The following is a 22,351-nucleotide window of genomic DNA, read 5'->3' on the forward strand; positions in this document are numbered from 1 at the left end:
ATCTACTATGTCTTGGCATCATGTTGACCACTTTTGGTGTCAATCGCATAAACATTCTAGGAGGAGTATTTAAAAGAACATCACATGGAACTGTCAAAAAAATCAACCTTTGTGACTGCAACACTTCCTGGCGCCTGGTGGTGGCGCTATACCCGAGACTTACAATAGGCACATCGATGCGATCGGAATCTTCAGACGAACAAACACCCCACGTGTCATCACTATAAGACATTTTTTGCATTAGATATTAGACACTTCCTGTTTCTCTGATTTCGCCATGACTTTGCCGCTTCGCCATGGCAACACCGTTCGAGATATCAAAAATCCCTTCGCAATTTAGCAAGTCCAATGTCTTGACATCATGATCACCACATTTGGTGTCATTTGCATGAATCCCCTAGGAGGAGTATTCAAAAGTTCACCGCATGCATTTTTTAAACAATCCAAAATGGCGGACTTCCTGTTGGGCGGAGCTAAAATGTTAGAGGGCGAAAGTTGTTCGGGTCGATGAGATCTATATGTGTACCAACTTTCGTAAATGTGCGTACATGTTTGCCCGATCTGTGCACTCCTGTTTGTTTTTGCATTACAGGGGGCGCTACAGAGCCCCCGTGCCACGCCCGTGTTCCAGCCTTTGGCTTTCGGCGATCACGGACGTCTCTGATGTCTGTGCCAAATTTCAAGAGTTTTCGAGTATGTTAAGGCCCCCAAAATGTCCAAAAGTGTTGAAAAAAAAAAAAAAAAAAAAAAATAAAAATAATTAAAGCTGCAAGCAGCGATGGAAGGGCCCTCGCACGCATGTGCACCGCTACCCTATGGCATTAGTAAAGCAGTGAACCAGGGGGATATGAATTAAAGTGGGTAAATACAGGTGGATATTCAAAGGGAAACTGATGTGCCACACCGCCTGTGTGCAGCAGGTGGTGCTATGACTGAAGCTGAATATTGGCATTGAAATGTGTTCAGGCCAAGAACCTTATCAAACATGTGAAGTCTGGGGCAGATCGAACAATGTATGTCTGAATTACAACAGCTTCCTGTTTCATGGCAAAACATCACACTTTGCCAGGCCGCCACGGACACGCCCTTCAACGAAAAGTCAAGATATTCACAATTTATCTCCGCAGAGGGCTTAACATCAATCTAACCAAATATGATGATGATTTGATTAAATCTCTAAGAGCAGTAAATCATAGCGTAAAACATGGTATTTCCTGCTACATCTAGGTGGCGCTATGACTGAAGCTGAATATTGGCATTGAAATGTGTTCAGGCCAAGACCCTAATCAAACATGTGAAGCGTGGGGCAGATTGGACATTGTATACCTGAGTTAGAGCCACTTCCTGTTTCATGGCGAAAACGCAGAAATTTGGCAGCCCGCCACGGACACACCCTCCAACGAAAAGTCAAGATCTCTGCAATTTAGCATCGCAAAGGCCTTTAGATAAGACCGACCAAATATGACGATGATAGGATTAAATCTGTAGGAGGAGTTTGTTGCAGTATGAAGCCTGGAAATGACCAAATTTGCACAAAAATCAAGGCAAAAATTCAAAATGGCCGACTTCCTGTGGGGTTTAGAGCTTCGCTCCAAGATACTTTTTTATAGGTCTTGGGGTGATAGATGATCCTACCAAATTTCATATCTGTACATTTTTCGTAGCGGGGGGCTGTTCGCTTGAAATTTTGCAGGTGGCGCTATCGAGCCATTTCTACACGCCCACTTCTGGCGCCTATGCCACATGTAAATTTTCGCCACTTCTGACATGTGTGCAACGTTTTATGACTTTTTGGGCTTGTTTAGCCTGTCAAAAATGCGATTCATTTACCGATACTTTGCGAGGCCGCCACGGACACGCCCTTTAATGAAAAGTTAAGGTCAGTGCTTTTTATCATCAAACAAGGTCTTGAGATTACACTGGTGAAATATGATGTTGATATGGTTAAATATCTAAGAGCAGTAAATCACAGCGTAAAACATGGTATTTCCTGCTGCCTCTAGGTGGCGCTATGAGTGTTACTGAATTATGCCATGTTGATGTGTTCAGGCCTGGACCCTTATCAAACGTGTGAAGTCAGGGGCAGATCGGACATTGTATGCCTGAGTTATAACAACTTCCTGTTTCATGGCGAAACATCACACTTTGCCAGGCCGCCATGGACACGCCCTTCAACGAAAAGTCAAGATCTTCGCAATTTATCAAGGAAAAGGGCTTAACATCAGTCAGACCAAATATGATGATGATTTGATTAAATCTCTAAGAGCAGTAAATCAGAGCATAAAACATGGTATTTCCTCCTACCTCTAGGTGGCGCTATGAGTGAAGTTGAATATTGGCATTGAAATGTGTTCAGGTCAAGACCCTTATCAAACATGTGAAGCGTGGGGCAGATTGGACATTGTATGCCTGAGTTAGAGCCACTTCCTGTTTCATGGCGAAAATGCCGAAATTTGTCAGGCCGCCACGGACACACCCTCTGACGAAAAGTCAAGATCTCCGCAATTTAACATCGCAAAGGCCTTTAGATGAGATTGACCAAATATGACGATGATCGGATTAAATCTGTAGGAGGAGTTCGTTAAAGTATGAAGGCTGGAAATGACCAAATTTGCACAAAAATCAAGGCAAAATTTCAAAATGGCGGACTTCCTGTTGGGTTTAGAGCTTCGCTCCAAGAGACTTTTTTGTAGGTCTTGGGGTGATAGATGATCCTTCCAAATTTCGTATCTGTACGTTTTTCGCAGTGGGGGGGCTGTTCTCTTGAAATTTTGCAGGTGGCGCTATCGAGCCATTTCTACACGCCCACTTCTGGCGCCTATGCCACATGTAAATTTTCGCCACTCCTGACATGTGTGCAAAATTTCATGAGTTTTCGAGCATGTTTCGCCCCTCAAAAATGCGATTCACTTTGGAGAAGAAGAAGAATAAATAATAATAATAATAATAATAATAATAAACGGAGCAAAAACAATAGGGTCCTCACACTTGTGTGCTCGGGCCCTAATTAAAGCTGCAAGCAGCGATGGAAGGGCCCTCGCACGCATGTGCACCGCTACCCTATGGCATTAGTAAAGCAGTGAACCAGGGGGATAAGAATTAAAGTGGGTAAATATAGGTGGATATTCAAAGGAAATTTGATGTGCCACAACGCCTGTGTGCAGTAGGTGGCGCTATGACGGTACCTGATTATTGTTATATTGACGTGTTCAGGCCGAGACCCTTATCAAACGTGTGAAGTCTGGAGCAGATCAAACAATGTATGCCTGAATTACAACAGCTTCCTGTTTCATGGTGAAACATCACACTTTGCCAGGCTGCCACGGACACGCCCTTCAACGAAAAGTCAAGATCTTCGCAATTTATCATCGCAAAGGGCTTAAGATCAGTCTGACCAAATATGATGATGATTTTATTAAATCTCTAAGAGCAGTAAATCACAGCGTAAAACATAGCATTTCCTGCTACCTCTAGGTGGCACTATGACTGAAGCTGAATATTGGCATTGAAATATGTTCAGGCCAAGACTCTTATCAAACGTGTGAAGTGTGGGGCAGATTGGACATTGTATGCCTGAGTTAGAACAACTTCCTGTTTCATCGCGAAAATGCCTAACTTTGTCAGGCCGCCACAGACACACCCTCCAATGAAAAGTCAAAAGCTCCGCAATTTAACATCGCAAAGGCCTTTAGATGAGATTGACCAAATATGATGACGATCTGATAAAATCTCTATGAGGAGTTCGTTAAAGTACGACGCTTGGAAATGTCAAAAAATGACAGAGAAAAATCAAAATGGCCGACTTCCTGTGGGGTTTAGAGCTTAGTTCCAAGAGACTTTTTTGTAGGTCTTGGGGTGATAGATGATCCTACCAAAATTCGTATCTGTACGTTTTTCGTAGCGGGGGGGCTGTTCTCTTGAAATTTTGCAGGTGGCGCTATCGAGCCATTTCTACACGCCCACTTCTGACGCCTATACCACATGTAAATTTTTACCACTTCTGATGCGTGTGCAAAATTTAATGAGTTTTTGAGCATGTTTAGGCCTTCAAAAATGCGATTCATTTCGGAAAATAATAATAATAATAATAATAATAATAATAATAATAATAATAAACGAAGCAAAAACAATAGGGCTTTGCACCCACGGTGCAGGCCATTCTGGCCTGCTCCTCGGTGCTCGGGCCCTAATAATAATAATAATAATAATAATAAACGAAGCAAAAACAATAGGGCTTTGCACCCACGGTGCAGGCCATTCTGGCCTGCTCCTCGGTGCTCGGGCCCTAATAATAATAATAATAATAATAATAATAATAATAATAATAATAATAATAATAAACCGAGCAAAAACAATAGGGTCCTCGCACCCCGGTGTGCTCGGGCCCTAATAACTCCTTGAAGAACAATAGGGTCCTCACACCCCGGTGTGCTCGGGCCCTAACTATAAAAAGTGCAGTATGAAATACATTGTTCTTATAGTTCACAATTTTTATTTGTTACGGTTTTAAAGCACTGGAAAAGCTGATTATTAAAGACAGACAAGCCATTTCCAAAAAGGGAAAGACTATTTCATTTCATGTAAATTAAATTATATTGCATTATGGTTTTCCATGATTTGGAGTCCGCCCCTTGTCCCCATTTCACTGCCTTAAAAAAATTTAATGTAGGTAATTGATAATAAATCCTAATTATCTTTATTAACAACACGGTTTTGCAAGTCAATTCAAGCTACTATTTTAAATTTTGGCTGTGAAAAGTTGACAACTTATAAAATCAAGTTGAAATTGTTTAACTTAATTTTTTAAGGTAAAGTAACATAAAAAATGTTTTGATAAAAATGCTGCATATTTTTACAGTGTACGTTCACTGAAAAAATCTCCGGTTGCACATGACTGAAGCAAGTTTTCTTAAAATGAAATGAATTTTAATTCATGTTAATTTCATTTTAAGAAAGCCTTATTCAATCATGTACAACCGGTGTCCAGAATTTTTTTCAGTGTTGGCTACTTTGTTTTGACAATTTAGCAGCTGCAAAATGTTGTAGATTTAAAACATTAAAAGAACCTCCACTTAATGTAATTGAAATACTGGTTTTACTGTGGACAAGAAAACCAACAAATTATCATGTTGCTATATTTAACAATTAACATAAGATGTAGTAGTCTTTTAATGATACATTGTTTACAGAACTTAGAGTTCATATTTGCACACTGGCAAACACCATCATACTTGTTCCCTCCCCCACAAAAGAATGATCAACCAGGTTCAATATCAATCACTTTCAATATCTTTAAATGTTTTCTCAAAGAAAAAATATCAAATGACCACAAAAACAATACCAAAACAGGGCAGCTTGTGAATTTATACATTCCCTTAATAACACTGTTTTAATCAGAACTCATGGCTCACTGTCTAGGTTGGCCTCATCAAAAAGTGTCAGCAGGTTTTTTGGCTCAAAGATGCTTTTATTGGACAGTTCATTGTTGATCCACCTTCTGTCTTGGCTGAGTAGTGCGTCTGAATGATGGTGATGCGAGCTGTGATGAATGGGGCTTGGGCTGCTGCTGGAGGGAGTGATGGAGGGAGTGCGTGTTTGCTGACTGTGTGTAGGAGTACGTGTAAAACTTGTGTGCGAGTTTTGCAGTGGTGTGGAAGTACTGCTCACAGATAACCTCGCCTGGACTCTGTGCACGTGGAGAAAAACAACAGCACTTATAACAGAATAAAAGCATACAAATTTAAGGAATGTATGACATTATCAGCACAGCAATATTATCAGCCAATAAATGAATAAAAGGTAATAATGGCCAATAAATTAATAATACAGAAAAGTGACCTTGTTAATAAATATGACAAAGGCACAAGTTTATCTTTGAAGTTCTACCAGCTCATACAGAAAACTTTTTTTTTAATATCACACAAGTTTGAAACAACATGAGTTGCAGTAAACAATACAAAAATTTGTGAAAAAATTATTCCTTTATCAACATTTTAAAAAATCTGTTACCATAGCATATTTTGAGCAGCGGGTTATACCTGTGTGAGAAGGTGGGCGAGTGTTGGGGTTCATCTGAAGGAAACACACAGTCATGTGTAGGGCTATCGGAGTGGCTCAGATCTGTCTCTCTCTCCCATCTGTCTCTGGGAGGAGTACAGGGAGGTGAGGATGCACAGAAAGGTGTAAATGGAAGACTGAGAGATGAAATAAAACTCCAGCTAGCTGTAAGGAGGGACTGTAAAAAGACAAAAAAAGCAACACACTTAAGCACACACCAGAACAGTAAAGAATGAATAATAAGGCGCCTAAAGTAGGGTTGGGTGATACAAAATTCTCAAAACTGGATAGTATTCAAATTTATGTCGATAACAGTGATGAGTGTCAGACATTTTTACAGGTACCAAACTCTGTCCCTAGAAGGTCACTGTCCTGCAGAGTTTAGCTCCAACACCTCCCTGAAAGTTTCTAGTAATCCTGAAGACATTGATTGGCTGGATCAAGTGTGTTTAAAGGTCCCATGTGACCTTGCTAAAAAGTACATTATTTTGTGTATTCGATGTAATGCAATGATTTTATGTGGTGTTAAAGGGGTGGTTCAATGATATTTCATGCATTCTAACTTATTAACACAGTTATAGAGTTTTTCCTCATGCTAAACGTAGGCAAAGTGTCAAAAAAGCAGTTGAGCGTGTTACAGAGTATTTCTGTGCCGAATGCACTTCGCCAGGGTTCGTACAAGTTTCTGAAAGTTTTTTTCGATTACGGGTCCAGCTGATGTTTCAGGGGTTTCTATACGTATCACTTCTTTATATGGGCACTCCCCCCAGAAAACCCGCCCACCCGCCAATCAGCGGGAGACGAACTTAAAAACATCACATCAAGCGACAGCTTTATTTAGTTTCAAAACTCAACAAATGGCACAATTTTTGGATGTAAGGAGAAGAAAGTCAGCCTTATGGAAACAATGAATATAGTTTATTATCTGGGATAGCAGCGGAGTTTTGCATGTGTTTTTGATGCGGTGGATTTCATTGAAAAGTCCGAAACGGGTCATGAGTTGCATGCGGTAAGTAAGACTTCTGTCTTATGTTGGAAATAGTCGCGTGCATATTATATAAATCACGAACATGTAGTGAATCATAAGTTAAACAGTGTTGTATGACTCGTACTCGCTCCTCCCACAATAGTAACTCTTCCTTCTTCATTTTTTTCGTATGTTATCGGAAAAAATCGGTAAAGCTAATCTTCTAGCTAATCTAATTCTTTTATAAATCTGATTAAACTTAAGACTCTTAGGAGATATAAAGGATGTAATACTACTCTTTAGGTACTCCAGATTAACATCAGAAATGCAGAAACAGCATGTCATGTGAGATTTAAGTTAAAAAAACACAGTTTTTCCCCACATAACATACAGTATTGTTGCTCTTCTATGCCACGCCTTTCTGAAATGCGACGATTTCTACAAAGCTCATCGTTCTGAGAAAGTGCATTGTGCTCCGATTGTGTCTCCACAAAATGGTGGTGGCAGCAATACTACAACGCGAATGAAAGCTGCACCTTCTTTCTTTGCACATACATTAGGGCGGTGTTATGCAAATGTTCCCTGCAGTATGACATCAATGGGGGTGTTTGAACAAGGCATTTTAGGAAGGCGTGGATGATGCATCGCTTTAAAAAAAATCTCTTTGGGCTTGAAACTTTAATTTTTGCAACTTCACAAAACTTCTATATGGACAGACATCTTTTAACACTCAAAGGAAAACATGAAATTGGATCATATGACTCCTTAAAGGAACAGTATGTAGGATTGTGGCCAAAACTGGTATTGCAATCACAAAACTAGTGGCTAAAACTGGTACTGCAATCACACAAGTGGTGGCCAATACACAAAATGACAACATAAACATCAGTTGAGGGCTGCAACTCCACTTTTTAAATGACAATATTCTGGCCAGACCACTGTTGTCAGTGATAAAAGTATTTGAAATGAAAATGATTTCTTTATGATTAATTGATATAAATTTCTTACATACTGTTCCTTTAAATTAAGGGTGGATCTAAACTCTGCAGGACAGCAGCCCACCAGGAACTGAGTTTGACACCCCTGCCTATCACACAGCAGAAATAAACACATCAACAGTCAGTTGGTCTCCAGTTATGCTTCGCTTGTTCCTGTTTGGTTACAAACATTCTTCAAAATATCTTCGTGTTGAGCAGATCTAAGTAATTTATAAAGGCTTGGAGCAACTTGAGGGTGAGTTAACTTGAGGGTGAGTTAAAGATGACAATTTTTTCCTGGTGAACTATCCCTTTAAATCATGTTCAAACAGAAGTGATGTCACACTTACTTGCCAGCAATAAAATAAGGACAGGAAGCTTTCGATGATGTAGAGGGACAGCTGTCGCCTCCACTTGCGCTTGGAGACAGTAGGCAGTGTAAGCAGCTGCGAGGCTGTGGCTCTGTCACAAGGCTCTGGTTTCAACATGAGCCGTAGTACATACTGCATCTCTGCCGATAAGGCTAAAACACACACAAGTACATAAAGAAATATTACAGGTGTACATGCCTAATGTGTGTTGTTGCACTATTATGGCAGTCATAAACTATACTACTGGGGTGAATCACTTTAAATACTGTACCATTAAAGAGCACCTATAATGCTTTTCTATGATTATATTTGTATAATGCCCACCTGCTGGCTAAATGTCGATGTGGCTGTGGGCTGACTTTATTTTCACATTAATTTTTATTCAAATATTATTTAGAAGTATATATTTTTTATTTTTCTTGTCAAAAATGACAATCATTTCGCTAGATAAGACCCTTATGCCTCGTTTGGGATCGTTTAGAGTCCTTTGAAACTTCGTTGAAAAAAACTGTTAAGTGTTGAGTCAAGTACCAAATGTTGGGCTCCATTAAAGTCCATCAAAATCAGAAAAATCCCGGAATGCCCTCCCCAAAAAACACAACCTCCTCCGGACCGAACAAAGAAAGACACCAACACCCCGGATGACATGGTGGTGAATAAATTCTTTCAAGAAAATTGAATATTCCTTTAATGATCTGTAAGAATGATGCTTTATTAGTGCTGTTCATTGATTTTAGTATGTTTTTTGACATTTGGATGTAAAGTGTTTCAATGCTACAATATATGGTGTAAAAACGTTAGAGTGCTGTCCTCTTCAGGTTGAACGGTGGCTACTGCAGTTGAATTTTTCTATTGGATGTTGGGTCCAAAAAATACCTCGTGACAGGTTCAAGCTCACCACGCCCTTGTTACAATCTCACCATACACTTGGTACGAGCTTAGTTCGACCCCTCTATTGGGATCTGCCCAATTTTCTTGCATTTTTCAAATATTGCCAGTGGGTGGAGTCAGGCTCTGACCAGGGGTTTAGTTACGCTTTAAATTATATTAAGCCTTAAAGTTTTGCATACTTAACGGAGTGAACTGCCACTGCTGTCACTAGAATCAAGCTAGGCGGGCGTGGTTTTCACTCAGCTTCACCCACGTCCCGCCTCTTTTTTCGGTTATCCGCGAGTGATGCGCAGCCAGGATGGCGACAGCAGGCACCGCCTACTATTGGCTTAAAAAATGCTGTGTCATCATTAATGTTAATCAAACATCAGAAAATGAAGAGAAAATAACATACTTCTGTAGCTTTTAAAAAAGACTATATTTAAATTATACAATGAAGACCGTATTATATTCATTTGAATTTATTTCTGTACCTAAACACTGCTGTTAGACCTTATTTTATCTGTAACTTTGTTGTTTTTTATTTACATATATTAAATATGTTCTTATTTTATTCCCCCATTGATTCAAATAATGAATCAATCTGTGACTCAAAAACCGTAATGTGATCCAAACGTGGCTTTTGTGATCGTTAAGCCAATAACCACAAACAGGTTTTGTATAGAATATAATTCATCTTACAAAATCACTAACAGTTTATGTAAAGCCAAGGGTGATTAAAATTTCACTCATGTAAATTGAGAAGCTTGCTAGCAACTTACCATTAGTGAATTCAGCAGGTAAATGACCCTGTCTGAGCTGCTGCCAGTCATCTCCTCCTTTAGGAACCTCAATGTTACAGGCCAATTCCAGAATAGACACCCCTAAACTAAAAAATAAGACAAAGGTGTTGGTTTATTCATACAGCAGCATGTTTATTCACAAATTATAGAACTTGTTTAGTTGCATACGTTTGTAAACAATTAGCTGTTTTTATATAATCACATTAACTATATCTAACACAGTTTAAATATTTCTTAATACAAAATATGGATACTGTATAATTTAGGGCGGGGTCCATTGCCAAAGGATCATAATATGTGGAGGTTCCTAATTTCATGCTGTAAACAAATTTGAGACTGCTGATGGGGTGATGTCCATAGATATAGTTAGGACAGCTAAATTACAGATGAAAGACAAAAGGTAATAATCAACAAACAATGACAGAAGAACCCAAAGAAAGGAAATAATAATAAATATAATAATAAGGAAAAAAAGAAAAAATATAATAATCTGTTGTGTCTTTCCAACCAGAGAATAGGAAGAAGTGTTCCTTGAGATTATTTTATTAACAAATATAATCACAGCTTTTGGAGAAAAGGATCAGCTGGGAGCCAACGTTTAGAGCAAAGAACTGTGGCATGCAGTCAACACTAAAACTAGTTATGGCAAAACAAATACATAAAAATATAATCAAGCATAACATTTACTAACCTAAATATGTCTGCAGCAGTCCCATACTTCCCTCTTAGCAGTTCAGGTGCCATATACCTGGGGTCCCCTTCCTGTAAATCATCCTCCTCTATCTCTAGTTTTTGGGCATCGGTAGATAGCTTTATCAACAAGCCAAAGTCTCCAAGTTTTAGGCGTCCAGACTTTGTGACAAAAACATTTGCTGGTTTGATGTCCATGTGGGCAAACCCTTGAGCATGCAGGTGCTTGAGTGCCGAGAGCATGTCACACAGGTATGTCCAGGCACATGCCTCACCTGACACAAAACATGAAAACACTTCTGTCAGTAACATACAATCTGCCATACAAACTTCAATGTTACATATAAGCCTGAGTAATACTGGCAATTATTGGCAAAAGAGCTTTTTGTCTAGTCTGCAGTATACCAGTATGGGATGATGGCCTTTCTTCAGCATGAACCAACAGGCTGGAACAGCAGAGCTCAGTCTGGATGTAAAGATGACCACCCTCCTCCCAGGCTGCAATGAAACTCAGCACGTGAGGGTGTTGTTTTAGTCCCTCGTGATTACGAGCCTCTTTAATGTTCCTCTCTCGCTCGCCCTCACTGCGAAAGCGCTGTACTGAGCGCTTGACGGCATACTGAGCACCATCCAATAAACTCACAACCTTAGAAACATAAACATCCCAGTATTATTAGCGCATTCTTTAAAGCGACAATCTACTTTTTTTTATTTGCTAATTTTCCAGCTCCCATAGAGTTAAACATTGGCGCAATGATGTTATGCAGTGCCCAAAAATAGTCCCCTGCTATTGAAAGATACTAAGGGGACTATTTTAGGCTGCTGCGTAATATCATTGCGCCTCCTGTAGCCATGTTACAGCAGCAGAGTCCTTGATTATTACACCAGAATGAGAGTATAGTTCCTCGCCATATCTGCATAGAAAATCACAACATTTAATTTTTCGTCGGTCTTAGTACACGATGTAACTACAGAAGAGTCAAGATTTAAATAGGAAAAATATCCAAACTCTTTGGTATTTTTTAAGTGCGATGCTAATGGTCTAATCAGATTCAATGGATTATGCTAAGCTATGCTAAAAGTGGTAGCCCCAGTCCCGGAGATCAGCTGAACGGATTCCAATTAAACGATAAGGGGGCGTGCACACCAAAGCTTTTACGCCCGCGGCCGGTGCATGTTTTCAAATGTTTCCAAATGGAAGCTCTGCGTTTTTCAAATAAGCCAGCAGCTAACGGTTTTCTTCAACGCTGAAAACCGGCACTCAATGTTTTTTCCGCGCTCAGCAACGAGAGTTGAAAAATATTCAACTTTGAGTGAAAAGCTCCGCTCGTCAATGCCAGTTTTCATACCCTGTCCAATCACAGTGGAGGAGGGGTGGGGCATTACCACAGCAACCAACCGGCTCACAGCTAAAGTATCACAGCTACCAAAGAGCTCAGCTGAAGAAAGCTGGCACTCAGCTGAAAAAACAGCTGACATTCGGCGTTGTCCAGGCGTTTTCATCCGCGTTTAAAAGTTTTGGTGTGCACAACCCCTAAAAATAAAATTTTAAACTCTGGGGAGCTGGAAAATTAACATTTTTCAGAACCAATTAGAACCAAATGCTGCGTTTACACCAGCGGCGGTAGAGGCGGCAAGCACGGATGATATACATGTTAAGTCAATGCAAAGACGTGATTCGGCATCCTGCGGTGTGGTGCGGTACGCATGGTGCGTTCCGCGCGAATTGAGCGTTCCCGCAGGAAACGCGCAAGTTGAAAAATCTGAACTTCGGCGAATTTCCGCGCCGCGTTAACCAATCAGGACCTTGCTGTAGTAGTGAGGTGATTACAGGAAGCGAGCTGAGTCTCAGCAGAGTCGCAGAAGCCCCTCCCATGACGCAAATTTTCGTGTGAATGTCTTGAATTTCAAGCGCGAATGAAGCCAGTAAACTCAAATGTCCAAGCATCCAGCTACGCGCGGATAGCACATGTTTGTCGCCTCTACCGCGGCTGGTTTAAACGCAGCATAACTGTGGGTTTACACCAAACGCGAAGCATGCAATCCCTAGGTTACTCGCGGGATTTAACTTCGTGTCATGCAAATTTTTCGTTCGAGTTGAATATTTTCAACTCGGGCGAAGATGCGTTTGACGCGAATAGCGCGTATTTTCACGGCAAATGCGCCACCCATATCCCGTCATTCGCATCGCCTCACGCGCGGACGCGTCTGATCGCTTCTTTGCATTGACTTTGTATGTAATCTACTACCGCAAATCGTTGAACTTGCATCTGGTGTAAACCCACAGTAAGGAAGAAAAATAAAAAATGAGAATGCTATCTGCATTTTACTAACTAGTAAAATGTACTTTAATTAGCATTAAGAAAATATGATAAATAAAAAAATATATAGGTTGACCACTAATTAAAATATTTACATATTGGCAATCTGATCCCAATATGGTGGGTGATACTGTAGTTTATTAGTTGTACATTTCCTGGTGATATACAATATTTTAATAATTGTGCTGTTTTATACCATATTTTACAACATAACGTTGTAATACTGAAAAGTTGCATTAAAATAAATACTGCAGAAATAGTATGTGTAATAAAGTAGTATATACTATTCCAAACACATCCTTGTGTTACCATTGGGTGTTTCTCACCTTGAACACTTCACCAAAGGAACCTCGTCCAATCAGGCCCAGATTCGTGAAGCACTGGTTGAAGAAAGTCTGCGGTCGAGACGGATCATATAAAGAGCGAGGAGGTGGTGACTCTATAAGGGAGCGTGACAGGGGTATCCACGGAGCAGGCCGGTGTGGAAACACTCGACTGAGTGGGGGGCATCCTTTAGACGGGGGTCGTGGCGGTGAAGAGTGAGAGATCGGGCATGGGGACAGGGAGGAAGATGATGTTGAGGAAGAGAAGGGAAGTCTGCGTTTCTTTAGGGAGTAGGACTGCTGGGCATGAGAGAAATGAGTAGGCAGGGGAAGGGGCGTACTGACCACTGTCGTCTGATGAGAAACCGACATAGGAAGACAGTTTGTTCTACTAATGTTAATGCAAACTAAAACGTATTTACACAATATTTCAGATTTGAGGAAGTTGTGGACGTTGAATAAACAGCCAGAAGCTTCGAAATTTCTCTTAATCTGTAGAACACAAGACGCTGTGTTAAACATTTTACAAAAAAAATTAACATACTGCAACGCAACTAACTTAGCTGTCTTTTAAAGTTCACAGACTATGGTAAATTAATAGGGTAAAACATTACCATCATCAAATGTCCAAAGATAAAGAATAGCATAGTAAGTTACCTTTTGGTTAACGTTACTGTAGTGATTCTTCTATCAAAACATTTCAAAAACATTAACTCGAACGACAACTTCTCAGTTACCTTGTGTTTCACTTACATTATGTTTCGCTTTTAGGTGCTGGTAAATGCTGTCGTTATCGATGTTGTATTAATCGTCCCGGGCGTTTTATTATTATTTATATAACCCATATTATCTCGCGCCACACTCGCTCAATTCAAACACATCCCATGAACTACGCGCCAGAAGCTGAAAATGACGTGTTTGCGCGTGTAACTACCGGTGCATTGTGGGCCAGTGACGACGAGATCTGGGGCGGTGAATGTGATGACTGCATCTGCAATGGTAAGAACAGCTATGATACAGATCAATGTTATATTCGCGATGTTTGTTATATTGATCTATATATAACGATCATATTTCAGTAAATCGTTTTGTTATGTTTAAGCAAGTCGCTAAATTTACCCGAAAAACAGCTGACAGTGTGGAAGTTTGTCCACTAATTTTATTTGTTAGATTCGATGTGGCGTAGATAACGTTAGATACTTTTTAATAAAGTCGTTTCACAGTCTGTAAACGTTTTCGATCGCGTAACGTTATATAGCTCATATCAAGGCCGCAGCTAATCATAAACTTTGGTTCTATTAAACGAGCCTTCGAGAACATTTAAACAATGCTGAACATTTAATAAAATTCTAATATCATCCTTAGTTTTTTGACATTATTGCATGGTAATGGAATAATGTTATTGAAGATATACCTTAAGATATAACTCAATAATTGCAGTTTCAAGACAAGTGTTATCAAAATTATGTTTTGACTTTGAGGCGCAGACTGGTCGGTATGTGACGTCAAAGTACCGCGAGAGCAGTACTCAACAGCAGTAAGGAGAGATCAGCTGCGTCCAAATACCCTCACTTGGGGTCTTTGCACTTGACCACTTGACTACTTACATGACGTAATTTCTGTATTTTGCCTAAGTGTTCTAGTGGGCGTGAAGATCCCAAGTGTGCATTAAGAATTATTCACTCAAGTGTAAAAATGTCAATCCAGGTAGTGACAGCAATTTGCACCAAAACATATTCGATTTTAATTTAGGCTACTTAAAATATTTATTTTTAAGTTTTTCTTTAAATAAAACAAACACACAAACAGTCTTGAAATGAATTTTTGCTGAACCTAAAAGATTGTTATCTACACTTATCTGAAACTTATAGAAGCATAATTCTTTGCACCTGTAAAAAAACACTTAGTTTTGTGCATGCAGCTTTATTAAAATGTATTGTTTATTTGATAGTCCCCGGAAGTCTTATGATTTACATCCTGAACATGATGGGATATGCTTAGCCCTAAAGCGGTATTCGAAATAGGCCCTGTCCCAAATGTCCACACTCTGGACTTGTGGACTTCCACAACACTTTGATGACATCATGTAGTAAAACCTTGAGGACCCTTGATACGAGTACAAGGGCACACCAGAGTCGTATTTTGGGACAGACTTGGGAAAATAGGAAGAGAGGTTGCCCATTGACCTATCCGTGATTGCTCTTTCGCAATGACTTCTGGTAAAGTTCGTGGAGCCTGCAGCAGTTTGGGATTCACCTAAAGGGGGCGCTGATAAGCACACTTCGGAGCGAAATAATGACAGATGGGAAACCCTACGGCCTTGTAGACTAAGCGAGCACGCGCAATTTAAGGCCACAAGATCGAAAGTCCACATGAAGTGCGCTATTTGTGATAGGGCCTGGTTAAGAGCACTGCATTTTGCCAGTTTTAAGACATGGGACAGTCTTGTGCTGTCGCGTGCACATGCTCACTTCCTGTCGTGTGCACATGCTCAGTGGCCAAAACTGCAAGTGTAGGTATTTGGACCCAGACATCATTTTGAGGAGAGGAGGAGATTTGCATTTTTGATTAAAGATTATGAGTATGGAAGGCTATTTCTGCAAGACTGCCAATATTAAAATTAAAAGGCAAACTTCTATCTCAAACATTTAATTTATTACTTTCAAACAGAGACATTTCAATACACAGCCTCATTTTAACACACACTGCAAAAAATTGCAAGCTTTTGGTGGTTGTGATGAGGTTTATGACATTCAATTTGCCAGATAAGCTAAGGAGCCTTGTACTGCAGATTTATTTGAGTTAAAAGTTAAATCAACACGATTGGTTTAGGAGGTTTTCCGGCTTCCATCATGCTTTGCATGAGCCTGCATTACGAGAGCATTTTTGAAATTGAGTGATATTTTATGTGGTTTTCAGTAAAGAGAGACTCGATAGTGTTAAACATTAATTTATATTGCAGATTAAGAAGACTTTGCTATTTTTTATTTTTGTGGTTACCATTGTTCAAAAGTGTAGTGCCTGTGCTAAGGCTGTAAGTCAGATATGTGTTGCTTTATCATATAAATGTGTGAAAGTTGCTGAACTAAGTCTCTTAACACTTACACTGGTGTTAATTTTTCATGTCACATGACATGATCTATTTTTGGGATTGGTGAACAAAAATTAAATGGTAAAAAGTAGTTTTAGGAACAGGATACAAAAATATATGTTAAGAAGTATTTACCGTAAACACTAACAGGGGTAACAAGATTTTTTCAAGTTAATTTCTGTAAAAAGACATCATTGCCTAACTGATAAAATCCCTAAAGTAATGTACTTCTTCTATTTCTATATATTTCTCAGTTATTGTGCATGAAAAAACATTAATTTTAAAGTAAATGAATTTTAATTTAAAAGTGTTCTGTTAAACTGCAGAACAGCTTCATAAACTAACAGATAAAAGCCATACATTTACAGGGATTTACCATTCAAAGATGTTATGGTTATGTTTTTTACATTTATGATTTGTTTTTTAGGGTTTAAGGGATGTTTATCAATGGTAATATTCCATACTTTAATGATTATTGCCTGTAAAATCATCTCTGTATTTTTACAGTTTATTGCACGTATAAAAAAAACACATAATTTGATGGAATTTTACCTGTTTTTAAATGGATTTTTATTTACTGTGTATCACAATTTATGTTACTTCACCCTAGTATCTTTTATTTTGCTTTTTGGAGGTTGACATTCATTATCTTTTGTTTTAGTATACTTTAAAACAGTTTGTTGATACTAAGAATATATTTTTCTCCAGCCATGAAGCCACAGGACTCGGGAAGAACAGTAAGCGGTTGCAACATGGCATATTCAAACTTGCCAAACATCACATCCTATATACTTGAACTGCACACTGTTGTATCAATGTAACAATGTGTATTTGTACTTATCATATTGTACATATCTTATATTTGACCCTGCCTGTGAAATTCCATCTAAAGTCCCTTTTTTTTGTGATTACTGTTTTCTACATAAAATAATCCTACATAATGTAAAGGACATTCTGTGAAAATAATACATTGATATTTTCAATAATAGGCGAGTAAGGCCATGGCAAAAGTTTAAATCAGTGAGTGAAATCAAACTTTGATACTGCTAATCTCATTATTAGATTGTGAGACTTTACAGGCAGGGTCACAAATGTTTGAACTGCTTACTAATACCCCAGCAATGTATATAATGTCTGCAGACCTCGCGAGAATATTCTGTTTACATACTTGAACTCTCTTTACACTCTAGATTTCTATCTCTATCCAGATCCCTACACTGTAAAAAAATAATTTTTTTGTCAAGAAAGTTATTGCAAGAAATTGCAATTTTAAGTTGATTAAACTTAATTTTTATTTTAAAGTGCAACAAGGAATGTTTACAGTGTATTTTTATTTAGACCAATTTCCTATTGTTATCCTAACATAGGCTGCTATTTTTATTATTAATATTATTCTGTATTCTATTTTCTTTTTCATTTATAGGCTACTTGCGCAGTCTAAGAAGAGCTGATCTATGTGTAAAACTATACTGTATGTGACAAATAAACTTATTGAATTAAATAGATTTAATATTGACATCCATTTATGTCATGTGACCTAATATGTTTGAAAATGCATATGTATATGTTTTAATTGTTAACATCTTTGGCGATAAAAGCGCTTTGGTTTAACCTCTCTAGTGTGCTATATAATTTGTTTATCGTGATGATTTATAACTTTAGGTAAAATCTGACATTTTATCAAACAAATTATTAAAAAAAAAATAATTTTGTATTAACTGTGTTTGCTCTTTTTTATCCCCTGAGATCAGATTCTTTTTTTTAACTTTAAATATGTTACATTTACTCATAAACAAAGTGTTTTATAAAGCATAGTTGAAGTTTATTTTATGAATAAGGGTTAAACATTGTGCCTAAGAGAGTTTCAGGGAATAACTTGCGATGCAGCATATTAGGGTACGTGTTCGTGCGCTCTAATTCACAACATCTGCTCGTTTGCTGGCAGTGTCCCGTTGTTTTGACCCCTTGGAGTGACTCGCAGCGTTCATTTTGAACGGAGGCGTCCGCCACAAATTTACAATTTTCAATCCCAAATATGGGCTGGGAATGTCACCCGACCCGCCTCCGCAGGCCCGTTACATCCTCTGGAAAAGAAAACAGTACAGTTTGAAGGGAAAACTCCAAGCCTGGAAACTTGTTCCGGACGAACGGGGATAATTTCTTGCGACAAAGAAAAACCATCACATATTTCGCAATACCTATTTCTTTCAACTTGAATTTGATTATTTTCTAATGGACGATTTAGGTAGGTAATTTCAGTTTTTTTGTGACACGTTTCATAGATTTTCCTTTCGCTATATCACTAAACTGAGGCAGTAGAAATGAGGAATATGGAAAGGGTGGAAAGCTAAGGAAAATGAGGGGAGTCATTTTTGTGGGGCGATAAACTTTTATTTGTTAAAGCTGATGAACTTAAGACAAAGATGAGCAAGAATGAAACGTATCCGCGTTGTACTTTATTCTTAAACCATAAATGTTTTAGGATTATTTTATTATAAACACATTTTTCTTCATGTAAACTGAAGTTTATGTTAATGTGTAGGCTACTTTCTCAATAGGTAAATTAAGCGTATTTAGAAATTTGATAAAGTGTAGCCCACACTCTTCCTGTAGGCTAGCAGTCATTTTACATCTGCCCACATCTGGTAACGTTTGAGGAGAGAGAAAGAAAAAAGGCTTAATAATCCTATGAAGAAACCCACGCCCTTTCACTTTTTTAAGTGGCAATCGCGTACTGTTTTCTAATACCTGAAAGGATTGATATTTTTAAATAAAAAAAAGACTATGTTATTATCTTGTTTTTTGATGGAGGAGGTATGAATATGTTACATTGTTATACCATAGTATTATAGGACTTTCAAAAACCCTGAACTATGTAACTGATCTATAAATAAAGTGATAGTCATACTATATCAAAAGAAAATAGTGCATGTATTATTTGAGGTATATGGCCATTTGGAAAATATTGTATTTTATACATTCAGTATCATAGTAATGATATTATCATTGTACCTTGATATGACTTGAAGTCAGTTCTTCCTGTGTGTTTTGTCCAATGTTTTTGGAGGTAATTTGTAGCATCATTCCTCGTGAATTTAGAGTGGGTTGTTATGTGGCAGAATTACGCCAAGCCAAACAGACATGTAGCTCTAAATATGGTTTGAATTCCCAAACAGAAGAATTTCAGCTCCTTATATGAACACAGTGCGTTACGCATGTGTGCATATTCTGAAGTGTCTCTGGCAGTCTGTTTGGATTAGAGTTTACGTTGTGTGCTGTATTTAACTAAATATCTAGGTAATAATATGCTTTGATCTTTCAAATAATTTGAATGTCCTGATAGAGACATTATCAGTGCTTTGTAATATTATTAAACGTACTTGGATTCTATTTATATTAGATTATATTTTAGATTAGATTATTACAGCAATATTGCTCGAGCAGTAGTGAAATATGGCTCTATATCAACATGGGTGTGATAGAGAGATTCATTGTGGTTTAATAAACACCTCTGTCTTATTAGAATTTATTATACGGAAATTTCTGACTATCCATTTTTTGATTTCTTTAGGCCAGTCTGTTGGCATTAAACGGTCATGAAATCTCCATCATATTAATGTCACAGGTTTGGACATGGCAAAGTACTTTAGTACATTGATGACGCATAGGTGTCTCATAAATATTAATGGGACTGCATGCTCTTATCCAATGGGAATTTTGCATTATTATTTATGTGACGTGTGCGTGGTGTCCAGTGTTGGGGAAAGTTACTTTTAAAAGTAATGCATTACAATATTAAGTTACTCCCCCAAAAAGTAACTAATTGGGTTACTTTTCATGGAAAGTAATACTTACGTTACTTTTAAATTACTTTTGCGTTACTTTTTCTTATTTGGCTGAGGCTTTATCTCTTTCAGGCCTTGCAAGTGTTTTTATGACTGAGAAGTTCTGCATTCAGAAATTGCATATTTCCATCGCAAAAATGTCAAGCTCTGGCCTGCCATCTCGGTTTCTGATGCATAGAGTCCGTGAGTCGACATGACTACGTTTATTTTTTTAATCAAATTAATTAAACTGAAAAGTAACTCGCATTACTTCTTTATAAAAGTAACTCAAATATTAATGTATACATTTATAAAATAATGCATTACTTTACTTGTTACTTCAGAAAAGTAATATTATTACGTAATGCACGTTACTTGTAATGCGTTACTCCCAAAACTGGTGGTGTGTTTTTGTGACTAACACTTTATACTGTAGATTATGTTGAAGAAGTTCATGGGTCGCAATCGGTTGTTTCCATGGAGTAAGAGTCTAAGTACGTTGGATGATTCTTCCTGCGATGCTGTCAGGGCTAGACTCTGACTGCGGTTGCTTGGTTGGTCATCAGCTTCTTACACATCTTAAGTGTTTGTATGTTGCAATTATTTTTCTCGGAAAAGCTTTGCTCATACAGGCAGTTTGCGTCAAGGATCGGGGTACCGTGTCCCAAGGACTTTTTTATCTCTTTAAAATGGTGCCGTCATATTTTAACTGTTACAGTTTTACTTGACACTTATTTTAATCAAATATAGGCCTATATATGTTTAGTTCTTTCTGTAATAGCGCTGTTGTTTGGAATGTATGATTTGACTTCCCGCCCTCCTTCTCACAGCGTCCACAATTGTTTAAGTTGCATTTTTCAAAACAATAGCGAGGTAGACTGGAGCTGAAAGAGAGAGTTTCATGATCGTTTAAAAATGGTGAGTATCACCAACTTTTAAGAGGCTGGGTATCATCAGCATAACAATAAAAACTGACTCCATATTTCCTAGAAATGTCTCTTAAAAAGAGCATGCATAGCGAGAAAAGGACAGGACCTAAAACTTATGTGGGATTCCATCTATTATGTGAAATGTTTCTATTTACATAAAGTGCTAATAAATAAGACCAATGCCTAACCATTGATGCTGACATACGTTCACACTCACATTTTAAGTTTTTCAAAAGTTTTTATTTTATTTTTCTCATTTTTTTTTGTTTAAATGTAGCTTAAATAAATTGATTGCAATCACTTACCTTAAAAAATTGAATACATTGAATGAATATTTTTGTCAGTGCATGAAAATATTCACAAGTAATGACCTGTGCCTAATAGCTTTGTGTGAAGAACAGACCAAATTTAAGTTGTTGAACAGTTTATGTCTTTTGTCACCATGTTTGAATGTTTTAACTTTAATGCTTAAAGGTTTCTCACACAAACTGATTTGGACTAATAATACTACTTCAGTAAAATTTAAAAGTTTTTCTTCAACATACTACTTTATGCTATATGCATGTTGTACATTTAAAAACAAAAATGTATAAAAAACTAGATAAAAAAACTAAAGATAATGAACATGCATGCTATCAATAGGACAACACACTTCCTCTTTGCATAGCTGTCAAAAATGCAGTCTACACTTTCCCTTGCCATCTTAACATGCCAAATTAACATGCCATCTTTGGAGCTTTGCAGGAGCTCAACTTTGTCCAACCACATTTCTATACACTGGGCAGGTTTTTCCTTTTTGTCTGTTGTAAAAACAGGCTAATGGTTGCAGTTTTTACTGTGCTGGCTAATACTGTCTGTCTGTCCATCTTTCTGTAATTTCTTAGCCTGTCTGTCTTTCTTCAGGAGTTCCTGATGCAACTAGCTACCACCTCAGTCCTCGTATTGTTATGTTTGGTACGTAATCTTCTGTCTGTATGTTTTCATTCTTTTTAATGTGCCTGTGAATGGTTTTCTACAATTTACACTGTCTGCCTTGTTTTAACACAAATAATTATTTGTTTTTTAATCAAGTCTCTCAAACATCATGCTGTGTATATTTAATAAGTTCAGACGGAAAACACTCTAAGT

The 22,351-nt window shown here is 38.0% G+C and overlaps 2 protein-coding genes across 11 annotated transcripts in view; one reads left to right on the forward strand and one right to left on the reverse strand.

The window, feature by feature from the left end:
• Positions 1-5,078: 5,078 nt before the first annotated feature.
• On the reverse strand, positions 5,079-19,716 carry pkmyt1 (protein kinase, membrane associated tyrosine/threonine 1). Of its 4 annotated transcripts, none has more exons than XM_055175963.2 (8): positions 19,483-19,716; positions 13,383-13,733; positions 11,141-11,381; positions 10,737-11,010; positions 10,025-10,131; positions 8,352-8,524; positions 6,039-6,235; positions 5,079-5,686 (listed from the first exon to the last, which is right to left on the reverse strand). In XM_055175963.2, exons 1-8 carry the CDS (start codon positions 19,552-19,554, stop codon positions 5,401-5,403), a joined length of 1,701 nt encoding a protein of 566 aa, XP_055031938.2. In that variant the 5' UTR covers positions 19,555-19,716; the 3' UTR covers positions 5,079-5,400. The 4 variants fall into 4 exon arrangements, with proteins under 4 accessions (XP_055031938.2, XP_055031939.2, XP_055031940.2 ...); XM_055175964.2 differs by lacking the exon at positions 19,483-19,716 and adding an exon at positions 14,133-14,270 and having other exon boundaries at positions 13,383-13,871; XM_055175965.2 differs by lacking the exon at positions 19,483-19,716 and adding an exon at positions 14,117-14,256 and having other exon boundaries at positions 13,383-13,871.
• The window catches only part of LOC129420842 (transforming growth factor beta-1-induced transcript 1 protein), a 37,029-nt gene continuing 28,932 nt past the window's right edge, over positions 14,255-22,351 (forward strand). Inside the window, exons 1-3 of one of the 7 annotated variants that reach the window (XM_073866746.1) lie at positions 14,255-14,378; positions 17,179-17,935; positions 22,126-22,177. In XM_073866746.1, coding sequence (XP_073722847.1) covers positions 22,171-22,177 — 7 coding nt within the window. In that variant the 5' untranslated portion in view covers positions 14,255-14,378; positions 17,179-17,935; positions 22,126-22,170. Of the gene's footprint in view, positions 14,379-15,618; positions 17,936-18,311; positions 18,716-22,125; positions 22,178-22,351 lie in introns of those variants that run through there. The other 6 variants (XM_073866748.1, XM_055175967.2, XM_073866747.1 and 3 more) reach the window with 6 other exon arrangements.

This window comes from Misgurnus anguillicaudatus, chromosome 4 (assembly GCF_027580225.2).
Source record: "Misgurnus anguillicaudatus chromosome 4, ASM2758022v2, whole genome shotgun sequence".
Lineage (NCBI taxonomy): Eukaryota > Metazoa > Chordata > Actinopteri > Cypriniformes > Cobitidae > Misgurnus > Misgurnus anguillicaudatus.